General features: G+C 39.3%; 1 protein-coding gene across 2 annotated transcripts in view; it reads right to left on the reverse strand.

The window, feature by feature from the left end:
* The window catches only part of LUZP2 (leucine zipper protein 2), a 332,664-nt gene that overhangs the window by 113,337 nt on the left and 197,638 nt on the right, over window positions 1-21,689 (reverse strand). The window contains exons 6-7 of one of the 2 annotated variants that reach the window (XM_073347815.2): window positions 7,197-7,259; window positions 370-432 (exon numbers count right to left, since the gene is read on the reverse strand). The exons of the other annotated variant lie outside the window; for it this stretch is intronic. Coding sequence (XP_073203916.1) covers window positions 370-432; window positions 7,197-7,259 — 126 coding nt within the window. The remainder of the gene's footprint in view (window positions 1-369; window positions 433-7,196; window positions 7,260-21,689) is intronic. 2 annotated transcript variants of the gene reach the window in all.

Genomic DNA, 21,689 nt, shown 5'->3' on the forward strand with positions numbered 1-21,689 from the left:
GCTGGGACATTGGTCTATGTAGGCACTTTAATGTAAATAATCATAAGCTAAATATTTTTTCCACTTTAATTTTAAATAATGATGAAGATAACAGAATTTTTGAAGCTTTGAAATCACCTCTATCTTTGCCACAGGAAGCATTGTAATACCGTGCATTGTCTCTTCAACACTGAAGTAGAGGGGATTTCAGAGAGCACATTATGGGAATGATGTCTGTGATTCAGAGTATTGAGCTTCTTTCATTATGTTGACAGAGAAATGATTTCTCAGTTCTCCAGTAATAAAGGCAGTAATCATCCTACTGGATGATTGTAATGTTATATGGACTGTAAGTAAATACCTTAGCCAGCTCTAGAAATATAAACTCACCTTAAAAATCAAATCCTTTTTCCCATAGCGAAACTCCTTCAGCTGGGCTTGGATCTTTTTTGACTGCAAGTGGAAGATAATAAATTAATCTTTAAAATCATTTCCATTTGAGAACCTGTGGAGGAGATGACAGCAAATTCTGACAATTTAAATTCTGACAATTCTGACAATAAAAAAAAAAGTGAAGCAAAATCAAAAAGTCAAGTTTTTTTCTCTCTCTCTCTTTCTTTTCTTTTGAATGCATGTATATACATTCTTTGCAAGGACAGTATGTCTAAACCAATTACGGGACCCAAGGAAGAGTTAAAAAGTGACCTCCAATTAAAATACATTCACAAGCTATCACATTGTTACATACAGTTAGTTTAACTCATCCATTTCGGACACAAGATTTTATTAAATGTTCACAGCTAAGCATAAATGAAGGCAGCATGGGTGAGAATCTTCAGAAGTGTTTAATGATTTCTACTATTATGTGTTTATTTGTACTTTTTGTGACTCACATTGTACAGATCGTATAGAGAGCTAGTGTAAAGTCAACAAAGCTATGCTGATTTATGTTCTCTGAGGATCTGGCCCAGAAAGGTTTTTGTTTTGTTTTTAATTTTAAGAAAAATATTTGTTAATAAACTAATTTCAAATCCATTTAGTCTACTTTTCTTATATATTTTTAAAAAGTTTTTAAAAAGCAGAATCTGAACTATACTGAGTTCCTTTATCTACTGATATTTTCCTCCCCTTTATCTGAGCAGCCAGCCCAAATAAAGTATTTTCTGGCTTCACAATTGTAATAATCCCAAAGGGTGTTCAAATTAGATATTATTGTAAAGATCGAAGTACTTCACTGCCAGCTGTTTTTGAGTTTTTAATTGTTGTGGTGAGGTTTTTAACACCCTCCGTACCCCCATCAATTTGCATGTTTAATGACATCTTCATGGTATTGGACGGTCTCTGATATTTAGAGTTTAGTGGAATGAAATTCAAAACTCATCCCAAGTCCATTGAAAAGGGACATCAACCTTGAGAATGACTTATCAAAGGAGTTGGCACATTCCCCATAACTGGGACGTTTTAAGTCAGGACATGTCTACACTGAGCTTTCACCATTAAAAAAATTTGTCGCTCAGGGATATGCAAAAACCACCTCCCTGAATGACAGAAGTTTCAACCACGAAAAGCACTGGCATGGACAGCGTTTCATCCGTGGGAACTGCTCTCCCATTGGGGGTGGTTTTATTTGGTTGGTGGGAGAGCTCTCTCTCCCGGCGACAAAGAGCAGCTCTACTGAGTGCCGTACGACGGCACGGCTGTAGTGGTACGCCGCGGTAAGGTGTGCAGGGCAGACATAGCCCCTGATTGCAGGTCTTTCGAAAAGACACGTTATAATTTTGTGACAAGTTGTTGAGCTAGATGAAGGAATCACTGGGTGAAATTCTACAGCTTGTCTTAGGCGGGAGGTAAGACCAGCTAATCCCAATGGTCCCTTCTGGCCTCTAATCTATGGATATATGAAAAAAAATCCTAAGGCTCAAAACTTTTTGAATAGACATTTTAAAGTTCTAAGCTAACTTGGACCACTGCAGTTTTCTAAATAAATGTGTCATTTTTTTTTTAATTTTTAATTGGTTTCACATGGTTATGAAGAGAAACCAGGTAAAACCTTGCAGCTTTGCTTTTGCTTTCAGTTTACAAGTTCATTCAGGCCTATAACGCAACATGAAACTCAGAGTTTGAAGACCACTCACAAAGTGAAACTGAAGAAAAGGTTCACCTGAAACCTTGGTCAATCAAACAGCCGAGATTAGCATATTTCACCTCTACCTTCTGAGCTATCTTTCTATTCCACATTTCTTTTTCCCCTTATGGCCTCTATGTTTATTTTGGAGAACAGAATGTGCCAAGGCTCTATTCTAAGGAAAAGTCATTATGGCTCTGTGGACTACCAGATACAACCATTAGTACACTTCAATCTTACGGGTCAAATCTTGATCCAATTAAAACAATGGCAACACTGCGACTGACCTTAATGGAATCAGTATTTGGTCCTAAAAAAAGTATGTAATCTCTATGATATATACAGCTGCCACTGACCTATAGGAAAGTCTAAAATTCACTCCTTTAGAAAATTCTCACACTCAGTAGCTCAGGGGTAGGGGGTTTGCAGCTTTTTCCAGTCGCTAGTAGCTAACTGTTTAAGGGTTTGGACCCCAATAACAAACCATGGAGGTCAAATGAACACATCAATAGTAACTTTATATTATATATATGAAAATATGGTTGCTATTCCACACTGAATTATCCTAAGAAAGATGCCAGACAGGTGTGAGGTATTATATTGTAAGTCAAGCTGGAGGCTACACTTTGAAAAGGAATTTAAAACCTTTGGCCCAGTGTTCCAGAGAGGTTGAAATCAACCTTCAAAGGGAAAATGCCTCTTGCCAGCTGTACAGCTTACATAGGATCCCTTGCTGGCTTCGCCACTGATCAACACTGGCATTTGTTAACAAAAAGAAAAGGAGTACTTGTGGCACCTTAGAGACTAACCAATTTATTTGAGCATAAGCTTTCGTGAGCTACAGTTTACTTCATCGGATGCATACCGTGGAAAATACAGAAGATCTTTTTATACACACAAATCATGAAAAAATGGGTGTTTATCACTACAAAAGGTTTTCTCTCCCCTCACCCCACTCTCCTGCTGGTAATAGCTTATGTAAAGTGATCACTCTCCTTACAATGTGTATGATAATAAAGGTGGGCCATTTCCAGCACAAATCCAGGTCCCGCCCAAACAAACCCACTCTCCTGTTGGTAATAGCTTATCTAAAGTGATCACTCTCCTTACAATGTGTATGATAATCAAGGTGGGCCATTTCCAGCACAAATCCAGGTTTTCTTCCCCCCCCACACACATACCAACAGGAGAGTGGGTTTGTGTGGGGGGGGTGTGCGGAGGGGTGGGGAGAAAACCTGGATTTGTGCTGGAAATGGCCCACCTTGATTATCATACACATTGTAAGGAGAGTGATCACTTTAGATAAGCTATTACCAGCAGGAGAGTGGGTGGGGGGAGAGAAAACCTTTTGTAGTGGTAAACACCCATTTTTTCATGCTTTGTGTGTATAAAAAGATCTCCTGTATTTTCCACAGTATGCATCTGATGAAGTGAGCTGTAGCTCACGAAAGCTTATGCTCAAATAAATTGGTTAGTCTCTAAGGTGCCACAAGTACTCCTTTTCTTTTTGCGAATACAGACTAACAGGGCTGTTACTCTGAAACCATTTGTTAGCAAAGAGATCTTTTGTCATGTCTTACCAGCTGATGTCTAAGACCACATTTACCAGCTTTTTCCTGATCATGCTAGTAGAAAAAATTATGTCTGGTTTTATAATTGTTACTAGCAGCACTGTATCCCTGTGGCTCTCTGTCATATCTGTAACTGACTAACATTCTGAGATGGTGCCGCACACCCACCTTTCAATCCTGATGATAGTGGCAGCTTTTTATTCAACACTAGACTGTTGATGCTGTGCTAGCTTTTAGTGTAAAAGTCCCAATGATTCTTAGAGAACAGCTACAGCAAAATAAATAAGTTTATACTTATGTTAGTATCATCCATTTGCTAATTGCACAACTAGCTGGTAAAATTAATATCCCTAGAGCTAATTTCATCCCTAGTGTAATTCCACTAAGTTCAAACATCTGACACTGGGGGGATGTGTCCACCCTGTAACAGTTTATGGATGTAAGGTAGGATTCTGCCTTCTGCTGTGCTGGTGCAAGAAGGACACAGAGAATTTCTACCTTTCCTGCTCCCTTTGCAGTCAGCAGAGCAGGATTTCCAAGTAGCATTTAAAGGAGAAAAAGAAAGGGCAACCTACTACCATGCCATTCCACACACCGCAGCCTAAAGGGGTTTTGATCTACTAGCAGAGGGAGTGACACACCAGCATCCACCTAGTATGTATGCTTCATTCTGCATATTACTCCTCCTATTCAGAATAGAAGAAAACAATATGCATTTCCCTGTTTTACCCCATTGAATCCTGGCTAGAGTAGAGCACCAAATCACCAACTGGGCAGCATCTCATCCTAGCTGTGCTGGCCAGGTTTAACACGTAATTCATAAAGGCTACCTACAAAGCTTAATGTTCTGGCACTTGAAAAGTAAAGCACATTCACAATCTGCTACCACAGGCTCTTTGTATAATCCAGAGTTCAATTCTTTGAAATTCCCTGATGACAAGGCATACTACACTACACTGTACTATGAATTGTACTGTGTACTACAAGAGTTCCATTGATTCTCATACTGTACTGTATGTTAATAAGTGCTTTTCACTTAGTGCAGCCAGTTAGGTCACATATTGTTGGGCTAATAAATTAGTAGTTTGTTCATGGGTTAAATCCTAAATTCCTTACTTAGCTTTTACACAAATCAATTTCAGAATTGATTTGAAGGCAATTTACTAGGTAAAGGACCTCAGAACTTGGCACCATAAAAATAAGTGGTGTATTTCATTAGATGCACTAAAATATAAACTGCCTCCAAATTTAATTCTATTTCTAATTGTGCATCAATTTGAAAATAATGTGAGAGTATGTGGGGATTAAATCTCCTACAATCTTCTGGTTTGAGCCATAGAAATGAATGGAATCTCTACTGCTCTCAACTGTGATCATCCTATACAGAGAATTAGGCCTGTTGTTCTGGATTGCAGGCCACTGCCTCAGCCCTCCTTCAGAATGGTCTGCCATGCCTCCCTCCCTCCTTAGGGTGTCATAGAGAAAGTAGAGCCCCCGGTATGCAAAGGGAAGTCTGGCATGCTTTTGCTGCCTGTAATCCCTAACCCTCCCTTGTGAGGTGGAACCAATACAATTCTCAGCACTTTAGGTTCTTCTGTGTCTCCAGAAGCAGGAAGACACCAGCTGGTCCACAAGGAGCAGTGTTACAGTTAGCTTTCTTAACATCCATGAGTATGATTCACAATGATTCTCCTGCTGTGCATTTTGATGAGAATTTCACCTCAGCTAATCTGGTCTCTCATGTAAACACATATTGAGATAGAGAGGTCTTTTTAAAACTTGAGAGATACGTCAATGAGAATTTTTAGAGAGAGGTTGCAAGCAGTTCTGATTCTGACCACTTCAAACTCCCAGGATAAAGACAAGATTTACTGGCAATATACTGATTGACACTGATTTCATATCAAGAAAAGGAGTACTTGTGGCACCTTAGAGACTAACCAATTTATTTGAGCATGAGCTTTCGTGAGCTACAGTAGTGAGCTGTAGCTCACGAAAGCTCATGCTCAAATAAATTGGTTAGTCTCTAAGGTGCCACAAGTACTCCTTTTCTTTTTGCGAATACAGACTAACACGGCTGTTACTCTGAAACCTGATTTCATATCAAACACTGGAATGTCAAATTCCGTGTTTTCCATTTAAATGTAGATATCAGTACTGGTTTATACATAGTTATGTTGCGAATATTCTAATGTAATTCAATAAGATGCAAAACTAATAGAAAAAAATAAAGTTAAATAATACTAAAAATTCAAGATGTGATGAACCCTGAGCAAAATTAGCAAGAGAGAAAAAAATAACACTGTCATATTTTTAGGCCAGGACTTCAACAATTCAGTAGTACAAAGGGAGAGAAAAATACATTTGAAACCAAATACTGTAGAGTAAACCAGAAAGATACTATGATGTAGCTTGAGCAAAGTGAGAGAAAAGAATCTATTGCTTCTGACTGCTGCAAATTTCTTAGATATGATGGGCTAGATCTCCCGCAGTGTAGCTCAATTGAAATCAATGGAAATCAGTTATTTAGATTATGTATCTGGCTGTATAACTTTGAAAATACAAGTTTTCAAATCTGTTTCTGAATTAAAATGTACTTGATTCAAGTGTGATAATACTGTGGTGTTCTAGCAACATGCATTGACTTCTGCAGACTCATTAGACTGAGAGAGAAAAGTTTTATTCTTAGATCATCTTGCCTATCTTCTTGGCAATGCATAATTGTTCCCTAGAGTACGCTATTGTTGATGACTCTTCTCTATTTTTATGCTTCTCCAGTTTGACTTCACTGAAGTTACTCCTGATTTACATCACTGGGGCTTGATTCCTATTTGAGAATGGTGGGAATCAATAGTAACTCATCTGAGTACTCCTGATGACTACCGGGAACTACTCGAATAAGTGCATAACTTTACTCACTTCAATAGCAACCACTAGTAGCTAGCATGACCGTTCATATGACTAAAAATACTCACATGCTTAAGTATTTGAAGAATCAGGGCTTTTATATTGTCTGTATGAGATTGCCAGCTCTTTGGCAGAGGCACCACTTCTTATTCTATATTTGGTAAAATGCCATGCATAGATTTTTAAATCATACACTATTTTAACATTAAAAATTATTTCTCCAGTGCTTTATTTAGAATTCTTTATTCAAAATTACTCAGACAATGGAGTTATTATTTCTACTTTTTAGTATTGGGACCAATGGAGAAAATCAAGGCTTTTGATCCTGGGATTCGGCAGACAATCTCCCCCAATGACCTCAAATCTAAACGTATGGATTTACTTTGTCTAAAAATGGAGACTGTATTTTGTTTCCTGATGTATGGTTTTGTCATGGGAGCAAATGAGAAGAGATTTTAGATGCATGGCCTCTTTGAACACTAGCTGTAGCTACACATGAAGTCTACATTATCTAGCCCAGAGTCTCTGTGTGAAATTCTTTATGGCAATCCTCAACATTCTCTTTCTGTCTCTCTGCGTGTGTTAGGATTAGAACAGTAAGAAACTCTACTCACCTCTTCTGCATGAATACCACAAAGCTTGTTTCCCGACAGGAGTTTGTTTTTCAGGCTTTTGTTCTGAGAAAAGAACATGGTTTTACTATTGAGAGGTAGTAAAATATTGAGGAATCCTTTAAATATTTTAACCTGTTGGTTTTATTTTTTACTAGATATGATCTTCAAGATGTTAGTCAGGCCACATATAAATATGAAGCCAAGATAAATGTAGAACGGTACAGTAGCATCTTCTCTTCTAAAATTCAGAAGGCCTGTGGTTTTTGCATTAAAATATTAATTCACAGAGACAGAACTGCACATTGTAAACTTTCAAAACACTATATGAATTAAGCTGAAAGACATTTATTTAATCTCAATATGATGAGAAAAGACAAGGGACCAGATCCTCATCTAGTATAAATCAGCATGACTGAGCACTAACTTCAGTGGAACTAAGGCAATTTACAGCAGCTGAGGGTCTGGCCTAGTATCCCACCATTGAACCCTAAAGTCAAGATTTAAAGATTCTTTTCATTGTAAAATTGTTTAATTTAAAATTGGCAGAAAGTCTGAAACATTAAATGCTGAGTCCCCTCATTTCACTTCTACCATTCAACCTTCTTTTCTACCATAGCAGTTTTAAATCTCACTTTTTATTTACCGAAATGAAAATTGATTAAAACATTAATAAAATTAAATTTCAACTAGCCTAGTAATATTCCTACACTGTAACTTTTTTTCTATATTCTTTCTTTTTGCTGATATTATGCTATAGTCGATAGGCAAGGGTATTTACCTTTGCAGATTCTCCACTGGGTGAGTAGCTGCCTAGCTTTGAAAATTATTTTTGCTCTCTTTAAATTCTTCCCTCTTGAATTAAGAATACAATCAGCCAGATCCTGAGCTGGAGTAAATCAGTATAACTGTGACAAATGGGGTTACACCGGTTTATATCAGCTGAGGATCTGTTCCTACCTTTTTAGCTCATTTCTCTTGAATGACCTTACCATGATGAATTCCTCAAACACATTACAGTAAGAACTGAACAGAATTCTTTTTCACTATTTTTATTTCAATTCCCTGTCCCCATTATTACACTGCAGCCCACTGAGATTCATATTTTATTTAGTGTGGGACATTAAGGAGCCTTATGAAAAATCTAAAGTAGTTTCTAATGGATCTTGGGTTTTTTGTTTTTTAAGTACCATACTAGGCTAATATAGAGCTTGCATAATTTATACTAAGGACCTGCATTTTTATGTATTAATGATCTTCAGGAAATTGACGAGCTGTGCAGATGCTGTCTATCGGGGATTGTACTGTCAAAGAGTGCATGTGATGGAGATAACAGGGCAGAAATGGCTTAACAAATGTTACATACCTCTAAATATTGCTAACCCTTCAGGGAAATTTCATTAGGTTATTTTCTTATACATCAGCCAGTGCAATGCATACTGTATCTATACTTTTCAATGTTAAAAAAACTATCAACAATGTTTCTACAAAGCTATATATTGTATTCCAATGGGTAGCCATGGGCAACACCCAAGTGAGGCAAGAAATGAGAAATGTTAGCAGCTCAACACACACACTGTTCTCAACAGGTCAGCACAAAGGGCTGGGTCAACACCTCTCACATTAAATCCTGCAAATTCAGTAGGTCTCCAAAAAGTTTCCGTAGTAAAGATCCCCTCTCATCATTTTGGGAATCCTGCCCCACTTCCTGCTTTCCCCCCTAGAAACAGACTGCTGGAACTACCTCCAAACCTCATGGATCCCAAGGAATCAGTGGGATACTGTTCTTCTGCAGAGCTCTCGCCCCATAACCCTCCTCCATAGCAGTGCATCTCTATTGGAGTGGAGGCACCTGGGAAACTCCATGTTCATATCTGCACTGGAAGTCCCCTTTAGCAGGAGGATCCCACCTTCACAGGACAGATAATAAACCCTGATGTTGTATCATTTTCTCTTAGCAACCTACAAGGCAGGTAGAAAGATGTCCATAGCCAAAGTTGGGCCACCCATTCCCAGCTGTTTCCTCTGCAATGGATCCTGATCCCAAAGATTTCAGAGTAACAGCCGTGTTAGTCTGTATTCGCAAAAAGAAAAGGAGTACTTGTGGCACCTTAGAGACTAACCAATTTATTTGAGCATGAGCTTTCGTGAGCTACAGCTCACTTCATCGGATGCATGCCGTGGAAACTGTAGCAGACTTTATATATACACAGAGAATATGAAAAAATACCTCCTCCCACCCCACTGTCCAGCTGGTAATAGCTTATCTAAAGTGATCATCAGGTGGGCCATTTCCAGCACAAATCCAGGAAATGCCCACCTGATGATCACTTTAGATACGCTATTACCAGCTGGACAGTGGGGTGGGAGGAGGTATTTTTTCATATTCTCTGTGTATATATAAAGTCTGCTACAGTTTCCACGGCATGCATCCGATGAAGTGAGCTGTAGCTCACGAAAGCTCATGCTCAAATAAATTGGTTAGTCTCTAAGGTGCCACAAGTACTCCTTTTCTTGATCCCAAAGAGGCACTCTCCTAGGAAACAATAAGTCAGTTTTGTGGAAGTGATGGGTGAGAGCTTCACGTGTGAAGGAAACTCTCCATGAGTGTAACTTGGGGGAAGGGCCAGATTTAGGGGCAGGCAACCCAAGGCGATTGCCTGGGGTGCTGGGCTTGGGGTGCTGTTTTTGTTGTTAGCGACAAAAGGGAAAATAGAATGTTTGAAATAAAATGCGTCAGGTATTCTGTATGTGGATTCATTTTTCACTAACCTCCTAGAATGTTCTGGACCTTTGTAGAATCTCTTAAATGACAGGGATAAATCATGCATGCAAATTGTGCATCAAAGACGTGAAATAGGCTACAAAAATGAATAAAATAAATAAATAAAATAAATAAATTTTTTTGCAATAAAAAAAAATAAGGTATTCAAAAGTTTAACAAATGGGGGGAGAAGTGCCGAAGATGCTCCTTGCCTGGGGTGCCATTTGGTCTTTTCCCCTTGGCAAAGTTGTTTACATTTCCCTCACTGACTGCCTTTCAACTGGCTATTTTTCTTATGTTGTTTTGTGCACACACTGAGAATTTAGTTCTCCCCCACTGTAATACAGTAAAGGCTAAATAGAAATCTTCTAAGGTTTTTCCTCCCTAGATGGACCTTTGGTCTGACCCAGTCTGGCCATTCTTATGTTTTCCCTTACACCTCCTCCCCTCACATTCCTTTTTCTGTGTGTTTCTTGGAGGTTTGTATTTCTAAAAAGAAGCATTTAAAATTACCAGAAGACAGTTTTTAAATTGTAACCTATGAATACAAATTACCTACAATACTGCCTGAGGCATTGCCAACATGTTACACAACACAACACAAGTAAATAAAAATATGACTGTGTGGACTATAGGATGACATATCTGTATAGGAAGTACATTCATTTGATCTGTACTTAGTTATGGACCTGCTGTGAACAGTATTTATATTGAGAATATTTTACACCTTTTGAAGTATTTAGCGTGGTGACCCCTTTTCCCCTAATTGAACATGAAAAGGCAAAAAGATAAGAAGGGACTATAAAATATCTGCATCTTTAGGCACCTAAATACCATTAAAATCTGATCCAGAATTACTAAGTGATAGAGACAACAATAATCATCATTCATTCCCAGGGAAGGTGAATGTGACTACTCCTATTTTACAGATGGGAAAATCAGTAAAATAGGAGTAGTCACATTCGCCTTCCCTGGGAATGAATGATGATTATTGTTGTCTCTATCACTTAGTAATTCTGGACCAGATTTTAATGGTATTTAGGTGCCTAAAGATGCAGATATTTTATAGTTTTATATTTTATATTTAGTTTTAATATTTATATTTTAGTTTTATATTTTATAGTATATTTACAGATGGGAAAATCAGTGCATGAGTGGTTTGTCCAAAGCCACACAGCAGCTCATTGGCAGAGCCAGGAACAGAACCCAAATCTCCTATACCTTAACCCTGAAACACCCTGCCTCAATAAAGACACAGATTTACTTCTTCCCAGATCTGTCGTACCACACAATTTAAAAGAGAGTCTCTCATTTCAAAGAATATTTCATTAAAAGAAACCCATGGAAGGGGTAACTTTGCATGGTCACATCCAGAAAGCTTAGACTTTTGGTCCACAGTAAGGAATTATATGCACTCTTATTTCTTACGAGCAGGTAGGATATTTAAAGAGGCTGAGGGAATTAAGTACCAACTCCCATTGACTTTCAATGAGAATTCAGCTATTAAATCCCTCTGACTTCTTTAAAAATCCCAGCCAGCACTGTTACCCTTGGCTGTATTATTTAGATTAATTCTGTGGTCTTTGCTCAGTGTAAAGAAGTGTGAATTTTTTTATGTGGTTGGATCAGAAAAATTGAAGGGGTGGGGGGAAGGTTTTTAAACCACAAAAAAGAAATCTTAAAATGCTGAGAAGTGCACTCACCACAGAGAGGTGTATTCCTCACAAACAAATGTGGCCTGAATTTTAGTAGGTAAGTAACCAGCACAGCTGGCTTTTAAAATGTTTTTCCTTGACAGGTTGTCAGGTGCCTAGAGATACACAGCCCTTCTGTTGACTCACCCCGGCAACCAAATTAAGTGGGTCTCATTAGCTTCAACTCCTGACTGTAAATGGGACAAGAGTTGCTTTCATGGCAGAACTAAGGGCCAAGGCATGAAAAGAAAAACCATAGGAACAGAAGGAAGCACTGATTGAGTCTTGTGTTTGTTGTGATTTAAGTTAAATGTAACTCCAGGAGGTGGGTAAATTCAGACTGCAGCTAGGTGGGAATTTTTCAAACAAACCATCTTTTTGTCAGAAAATGACAATTAGTTTAAACCAAAACCGTTTTCATGGGAACATTCCACTATTGATAAAGCTTTTGTTGGGGAAGGTTTTTCAGCCCAGGATGCAAAATGAAAAGGTGAGGAGAGCATTTATCTGAGATATAGGACACCCACATTTAAGACCTTGGTCTGAACCAGGCAGAGCTAGGACTTGAATTTAGGTCTCTCACATCCCACAGGAGTGCCCTAACCACCAGTTCACTGGTGGTTCTAGGGTGACTCTCGTCCTCTCTTTGGGTTTTTTTTTTTTTTGATAATTTTCAAAAGGTCTCACTTTCATTCCAGTACAGAATGGGATTTTTTTCAAAATCTCAAAAACGTTCACAAGATGGGAAAACCATTTCCCACCCAGCTCGAGTTCAGACCATGGGCAAGATTCTCAGCTGGTACAATTCAGCCTAGCTTCACTGAAGTCAGTCAAATTTCATCAGTTGTCATAAGCTGAGAAACTGGACTAATATTTCTAGTGTGTACATGTGAGTGTGCATGCATGCATGCAAACATGCATGTGCTATGAAATGAGCACACTGAGAATGCCTCTCATGTACAGTGTCTCTTTCTTACTTTCTACAGGGAACACCCTAACTCACCTAAATGGAAAGGATAGGTATGTTGGGAATAGCTGGGAAAGCTGGGTATTTCAATAGTTATCCTTTGACGAAGAATAGTTAAAATAAAATAACTAAATAAAATAACTAAAATAAAATAATGGTGAGCCCATTCTCCCTGTGCTAATGAACCATGAACATATGGAAATCTAACCCACCACCTTTGATTCATTTAGCACATTGAAACAATGTAAATGTATTACTGAATAGCAATGGCATTCTCTAAAATTTTGCATGGCATTTGAAAAAGATTATTAATTGGATTCAGAACATCAATTTAGATTGAAGTCTGTGTCTCAGTGGAACACCGGGAAGCTTTATTTGTGAATTAGACATATGCAGTTTTCACCAGCACAAAGAAGTTCCCACGCTATTTGAATTCCCTCATGTACCTTTTGCACAATTCCTGCGTAATGACAAAGTACAGCATCTTGTTTCACACATATTTCACTCTGTTCCTCTCTATTACACATTAACACAGGTTGCTTCTGGAATGATAAATAGCTTCAAGTTGCTTAAAACAGGTGTCCACAGTACTACAAGGCAATGATATTATTCTTCAGATTCTCTCCTGTGCAAAGATATGTTTGTTGTATGAGAAAGGGGGAACAAGTTAGGCCACTTTAATTGTCGTGGTGCATTTACTATTAACTGCTATTATTATTCATTTGTATTACCATAGCACCTGGAATCCTTAGTTCTTACTAACAGCTTACATATAAGACAAGAGATAATGGTAGATAAAGACAAACAACAGGGGGAGCACTAGGAACTAATGAGATAGTTGCACTGGCCCTGGTCCATCAATATAAATTAGAGCAGTTTAGGAGCCACTCTTCATTTATACTAACTGGCTATGATCGTATTAGTTGTGAATTGCTGTATTGCAGCTACACTGTGTCCTACCACCAGCACCCTTGTGCCAGGGCTCAAATGGCATAGGCACCGGCTAGGTCACTTTATGCCAGCTAAGGGATCCCTTATGCTGGCAGAATTCGTAGATAGCCTTTTAGGGCTAGATTCTGCCTGGAACAGGGGGAATTTTGGTATTTACTATTTCGCATTTACCAAACTCTGGACACATTTCACTGACAGGTACTGTTTTGCATCCTGATTATAATCAGTGATTTCCTCCCGCAGCAAATGAAGAATTCTTGACCTGTATTATTGCTGTATCAGGGCCCCACTGATAATCTGATCAGGGCTTTTCTTTAAGAACCATTTTCATGAAGAGTCTGCTTTCATTTGTATTCTGTAACTGTTTGGTAAAAGAGGCTCTCAGTAATTAGTTCAATTAACTAATCTGCAAGACTCTGTGGTTGCAAATTCTTACTGAGTCAGGAAAAAAAGTACAAAATTAGGTCTCATACGGATTTAAGATGACCTTTCTTGTTTCCCAGTTAAGCTCCCTAAACTGAGATAAACTAAAAAAAATCATTTAAAATTGAATTGGTATGTTACACGGTCACTTTTTCACAACACTATATTGGTTTTATATTCTTAAATAGGATTAGATTAAAAAGATATTTCAAGTTCAAAAACCAAGATATGTATGTAAAACGTAATTGTTTAAGCATCCATTATTGTGTTTTTAATAGTCAGCCTATCTTTAAAAAATATACAATAAGGACTGTAACTAGATTTACCCGTTTAGATTTAGAGCAAGTATCCTATTATATCCAAACTAAATGTGTAGTTCAGTGTATTTAGGTTGCTTGAAATGCTAATATCACAGAGTGCTTTTCTGAAACATTTGCATCATCGTATCATTAAGCACAGTGAACAACTGTAATTGAGGTCTAAAGCCTCATTCCCCTTTCTGTTATTTAACTTCTCTGCATCAGCAGTTTCAGTGCATCCATAAATTTAGCTGCAGTTGAAACCTGCCTTGGTTCTTCCTCAGACTTGTAGTAATCTTAGGGCTGTTATAGATAGTGCATTATTCTGCAGCAGAAGGGCATAAATTCTAGTGCATACTAGTGTGTCATGCACTAAACTGACTTGTGTGGACACAGCTGAGACACACGAAAAATTCTCTAGTGCACATTAATGTCATCCAGTACTACATTAATGTGCTAGCAAACTTTTAGAGTGCACCAGTAGGGTACAAGTGGACCACTTAATGCGACACCCTGGAGTGCACTAGAGTTTACACCTCTCTGGTGCAGTGTAGTGCTGTCAAGGTTCCTTCCCCACTCTGAACTCTAGGGTACAGATGTGGGGACCTGCATGAAAACCTCCTAAGCTTACTTTTACCAGCTTAGGTTAAAACTTCCCCAAGGTACAAATTAATTTTACCCTTTGACTTTGGAATTTCCACTGCCAGCACCAGACTTTAACTGGGTTTACTGGGAAACACAGTTTGGACACGTCTTTCCCCCCCAAAATCCTCCCAACCCTTGCACCCCACTTCCTGGACAAGGTTTGGTAAAAAGCCTCACCAATTTGCATAGGTGACCACAGACCCAAACCCTTGGATCTTAGAACAATGAAAAAGCATTCAGTTTTCTTACAAGAAAACTTTTAATAGAAGTAAAGGAATCACCTCTGTAAAATCAGGATGGTAGATACCTTACAGGGTAATTAGATTCAAAACATAGAGAATCCCGCTAGGCAAAACCTTAAGTTACAAAAAAGACACACAGACAGGGATAGTCATTCTATTCAGCACAGTTCTTTTCTCAGCCATTTAAAGAAATCATAATCTAACACATGCCTAGCTAGATTACTTACTAAAAGTTCTAAGACTCCATTCCTGTTCTGTCCCTGGTAACAGGAGCATACAGACAGCCCCAGACCCTTTGTTTTTCTCCCTCCTCCCAGCTTTTGAAAGTATCTTGTCTCCTCACTGGTCATTTTGGTCAGGTGCCAACGAGGTTACCTTTAGCTTCTTAACCCTTTATAGGTGAGAGGATTTTTCCTCTGGCCAGGAGGGATTTTAAAGGGGTTTACCCTTCCCTTTATATTTATGACAAGTGCACTGTTTAGACAAGCCCCTACTCAATTCCCTTCCAAGCAGCTGACACACCTGACTAGACATTAGATACTCATAGATAGGATATACACAGGAATGTGTATGGCAGAGGTGGGTCAGTCATCAGGTCCGATCTGTTGTTAAAAGTCCTCACGCCCCGTCCCCACCCCCAACAACAGATCGGACCTGATGACAGACTCTTTATACAAGTTTCCAGGTGAAAATAAAGATCTTTGGGTCTTGCCTAAAAAGATTTAGCAGTTCTATGCTTGGAGTTTTGGTGGCGGTGTTATTGTTTTTTAAATTACTTATTTTTAAATAGGTGAAAAGGCCATTCTGAAAGTCAAAAATATGCCTTTTTACCTTGTACTTCAATTACATTTACACTGTAATTGTGAATACAGGGATCTCTCATAATCTTGTGATATCTGTGAACTGGAAATGTGAAGGGAAAAGAGACGGGGGTGAATTCATTATCAGGAGAGTTGATAGGAATCCCATATTTAATTTCCTTCTTTTATCAAACAGTCTTATTTTTTTAATGAAAAGGTGCGACACCTTCATTGTTTGCAGTAGGCCTTTGAAATTGAGCAGGGAAAAAACCTCCAGGCTAGAAAAGTGCCTTTTCTTTGTTCCATGAAATTCCATTGAGAATGAACTGAGTTATAAATGTTTAAAAATCACTTTTTGGTCAGTTTGGCAGCATACCAAAATAATGCCAACATTCTGAAAATCTGGGCCCCTGATGCCACCAAAGCAGCAGTAGCAGGGCACACTTCACTGGGAACCCTGATAGCAGACAGCCTGTCAGAGAGAGTGAGCAAGTGAGCAAAAGAGACCAAGCACAGCTGCTGCCCCATCATCAGCCTCACTTCCTCAGTATCACACACATGGCACCAGTGGCCCATTTCTTACTCTGGGATAACAGCACTCTCATGCTGGTCAAGTAATGTAATTAGCCTTGTAGTTCATGTGAAGCAGACTACATGACACTGCAGAAAAGTCTGGGTTCAAACCCCTGTGGACGCACGCTGAGGGAGCCATTACAGTTGTGCATTAATGGAAAGTTATTCAGGCTGCAAAATCAAATACTCATGTTAGGAAATGCCAGCTTTATGGTTTTCATGCAATCTTTATTTGTGCATGTTACTCCTTTTTGACCCAAGTTGCTCATCAAAGTTCGGGGCCCTGAAGTTGTTTCAGTTGCATAGAAATTGATGATGGAGTCTGGTATTTTCTTTGATGCACTCTTGTTTATTTTACAAGGAATGTACAAAGTCTTGCTTCTCTGAATGCCAGAGGGACCAAAATTATCCTTAGCTTATAGGGCCAAGATTCGTTCAGACAGCATCCTTGATCCAGACCTCTCTCTAGGCTTCTCCAGGGTCACACCATGCTTACCGGTTTGCACCCCTTTTTGTCTTAGGTGGGGGGCTTGTGAATAACTTGTAATTGGAAGTGTGTTCAAACCCAGTTTCAAAGAGGTTTGTGATCAATACGCTCACCAGTCCCTCTCAACATAACATGAATATAGGCATTACGATACAGTTTTTAATTACATGATCATACACTATTTCTTCCACAGGACCTCTGCCTCAGTGAGTGTACAAAATGTATGCAAAAGGGGTCATAGTTAAAATTGCATGGACAACCATGAGTCTGGCATTTACTGAAACTTAAATGATATTTCAAACTTTTTTATACATAATTTTTAGATGTGCATATAATTTATAACCAATCCTATGTTAACATACTCTATCTCATTAAACGGCTAAAACATCATAGCAAATCTGAAGGTAATACTTCAAGCACAGTTGTGCAAATGTCAGTTCAAACTTCTGACAAACTTTGCCTCAAAAAAGTAAAGTAAGAATCGTTATCCCATTTTACAGATGGATAAACTGACACACAAATGAGATAAAGGCCAAAGTGTTCAAACTTAATTGCCTAAGGTTAGGGACCTAAATCTGTATTTAGGCACCTAAATAAATGGCCGAATCCGCTGAGGCGTTGAGCACCTACGGCATCCATTGACTCCAATGGGAGCAAGATCAGGCCCTTAATCTGACACAGCACGCACAATCCTTACTAGAAGTGTGATGTATTGTAGCCAAGAACTGCTAAGCAGAGAAACAATACCACACGGGCAGTGTCATGACCAAGACTTGGGTAGTTAGACCTAGTGGTCAGTGCAGGAGTCGGGGCAGGCAGGGAAAAGCTACTGGGAGATCAGAGTCCAAGACAGGCCAGAGGGTAAACATAGTCTGATATCAGGAGTCAGGTAGGGTTAGGTTACCAGTAGATTGGGGTTAGGTGCCAGGTTACAGACAGTTATCAAACGGTAAAGTTGAGTAAAGCAGTGTTAGATGCCAGAGTCTAGGGTCTATCACAAGCAGGACCTGGAGCAGAGACAGGCAGGCAGTCTGTGCGGTTGCTCAGACAGCTTGGCTTCCTGGTACTGGCCAAGCAGTGGGCTGTGAGGGGCAACTAAGATCCTGTTGGGTGGTACAACCAAGCCCAGACTTGCATGGGCCTCCCGTGGGAGCCTAGCCTAAGCCTCCCATGGTGAAATCAGCTGCCCAGAACCCTCATAGTCCCAGGTTCCAACCCTTCAGGTCCTTACAGATAGACTCAGCACAAAACTATCAGTGTCATCACCAATACTTTCGAGAAGCAAGGACACAGAGTATATAAATGCAACTAAAATAATTTTCCCCCCAGAAAATTATTCCTGACAATCAGTGCAAATCTCAACAGTTTATCTGATCTCTGGCAGGAGTTATTTGTTTTGAACAAGATAAATTTGTGTCTGCCTCTGCTTGATGAATAGTGCAAATCAAACCATACTGAGTCCTCACTCATCTCCAGAACATTTCATAGAGGTGTTTAAAAAAAAAAAACCCACAAAACTATAAGGTGCTCAGTAAGAATGTGACAGAGCTGATTGCCAAGATGAAATGTTTTCCATTTCCTGTTTAACAACAGCTATTCACAAGACCCTGATGGAGGAAATCAGAAGGCAGCAATGGACCAAATCAAATATCTAGGCCTTATCTGATGTCACATTGTGCTGGTACCCTGAGGGGTCTGGGTATTAGCTTTGTATTGTATGATGTTGAGAAAGTGTTTTATGTGGCATAAAATAGTGAGCCTGCTTTAATACTGTCAGGTCGACTCAGCCCTTCATCCTTATGAGGTAGATAAATTAAGTTTCATGCAGTTTACTGTGTGCATGTTTTTCAGATAATACCTTAAGAATTCAGGTTCTCGCTGCTTTTCATGGGCATGAGAGATACATGACACTTTTTGTAAGAGTAGGAGTTTACATCAGTATTCTTGACCAAATGTTCCTTTCTCACATTGTTGAACAGCATTACGTGTGTGGATTAGCTGATGGCCTCTGCCCCAGCAGAGGCTACATTTCAGTGGTGAGCCTGTGGTGAGCCCGTGTGCACAGTACATAGTTTCTGAAGTGCTCTGGGTCAATCAGAATGAGCATTGCTATGTAAATGTACAGTATCTTATAATGAATAGCAACATTGCTCTAGGAGCTATTGTGGAAGGTTTCAGAGGTATGGTCTTATACAGAATGTGTCACACTCCATATGCACATACTATAAAGGGCTACTGGAATGCCTCCCCAAATAAAACAGCGAACAGTGGATGTTTTGCTATATTTTCTATATTATGGGAATAATGTTGCAGGGTAATTGGTTAGATGGGTACAGGACTATGTTAATACACAAACCTTTATATTTGTTCTGTTATTGGCTAAGATAACTTCCTCATAACTCCTGCTAGCTGTATCAAGAGTGCAATATCACTTTGAGGAGGACGGAACTAGAGATATACCTAAATTTATACCATAAGGGTTCCTCAGAAACATCTGGTCACCTCACCCACACGGGCTTTACCAGTGCTTTGAGACCTAATTTTTTTAAATCATCTAATAAAGACATCTGCTTTACTACTCAATTTTAAGCCAATTACCTCAATGAGGTGCATCATAAAGTAAAATCTAGAGAGCTGTTGTGTAGGCTTTAGTTACAGTCCTATGTTGGGTGATGTATATGATCAGTGGGAAGCACAATGATTCTAGGAGCTCTCAGGCATGCATTAGAAGAACAACCACTGTGGCATCCCTTTAGGGTGTGCAGCATACATATTTCCATGTAGCTGACCAGTTCTGCTGTTTGGTATGGAACAGCTCTGCCCATGAACCTGTGTCCTTCCAGCCCCTGGTATGGAATGGCTTGTGTCACAGGTATGAGAACAGTTCTTCTGTTCAGGGTAGCAGAGGGACTGGGATTTTGCCTGGGTCTACAGGGGAAAAAGAACAAGGGGGATAGTTCTTATATCCTCCTTCCTTGTGCATTTACGTGGTGGCCAGATGCAGGATAAAATAGTTTGAATTTATAAGTGCTCCTTCCCCAGAATAAACATGTTCCTTCCTCTGCTGTGCATAAATACTCCTCCAATGCATCTACATTGTTTTTATCTGATTAAGAAAGAGCTTACAAAATTCATGAGAATGGTATTGAAGCTCACCCATCCATTTCCTGCACTAGTCCCCAGCATAAGGCCCATGTGCACCAAAACACAAATGCAACTCTGTTCTCTACCACCTATAATATAAAGGTTGCTCTAACATGCACCAGATGCCAATAGCCCCAAGGGACTCTGCCAACAGCTAGAGGCCTGACCACACCCATTACTTCTAGCTCAGTCCTCTATGCCAGTGGTCACCAGAGGAACATTTACAGAAGCTCTGCACCACAAGAAGGGCTCCTTGTGGAGGGGAGATGTGCTGACTTATGGCCTCTTTGCAACAGTTGAGAGGCATTAGCTATCAGAGCACATTCCCTAATCAGGGTCATGATCCTATATGTGACAACATAAAGGGTAGCAGAGTGTTAAATGCACTGGAGTAAGCAATAAGCAGCCAGAGGACATGTACCCTTAAGCCTTAAGAAACAAAGATCCTTTATGCATCATTTTGAATACTCGTGTTGCAAACAATATATATTTTAAAAAGTCACAGAAATAACAACCCGAGCCATACCTCCATCTCACACTAACAACCACACTTCATGCTGTGGGTTACTCCTGCTGTGTAATGCCTTGCGCTGGCTCCATTATGAAGAGTAAATTGCCAGTCACATTTTTACCAGGTCATGTGAAGTACTTGGCAGGGTAGCATTATAAAAAATAAACTGTGTAGCAAATTTTGATGGGCTTTCTACATGTTTTATGTGACAGCTCAGTGTGCAAATCCAAGGCCACCTACCACCCGGACAGCAGTGAAGGTTTGAGGCCAGTTACAAATTTTGATGTAATTTTGTAATGTATTTCTCCTACAGTATAACAATTACTGAAATATTTATGCAAATGCCAAATAATTATGTTTTGATACAGGCCTTTGAAGCAGCTCCCTCCCCTGCACACACACACTTTTCTTCCTGCATCCTTGTATGTATTTGAACTTCTTAACATTTTCATGCAGAAAGTCTAAGCCCCAGCTGTTAAATAAAAGTCAATCCCACTAAAATTAATTGCTTTAGTGGATTTGTGTCTCCCAGGCTTCAAGTCATTGACCCAGTAGAACGCAGAAAATAATCTAGTTAAGTCTTCACAGAAGGGCATGAATGGCACACCTGTTCCTTAGGGAGTTGGAACTCTCCCGTAAGATGTCAGGAACCCCACTATGAACACAAGGAAGACGGTAACTTCAGACTAGCCAATGAAGTACAGTGTTTTAAATGTTGCCCACAGGCATTTTTTGATCTGAGAGAGAAAAAACGTGGCCAATGGACAGTATTTTTTCCACCACACAGTTATTCAGAGATGCCACTTCGCCACTTAGTCCACCACATCAGAGAACTTGTTCTTTTGTTTTCAAAGGGTAACATTTTACCAAGATTATTTTTTTAAGGTGTTAACTTTTTTGTGGATTCTTTTCTACTCAGTGCTACCTGTAACCAATGGTACTTTAAAGGATCCCCGATCTTGTCCCTAACATTACTAATCACTTTGAGACCCTGAG

The sequence above is a fragment of the Lepidochelys kempii genome, chromosome 6 (genome assembly GCF_965140285.1).
Source record: "Lepidochelys kempii isolate rLepKem1 chromosome 6, rLepKem1.hap1, whole genome shotgun sequence".
Taxonomy (NCBI): domain Eukaryota; kingdom Metazoa; phylum Chordata; order Testudines; family Cheloniidae; genus Lepidochelys; species Lepidochelys kempii.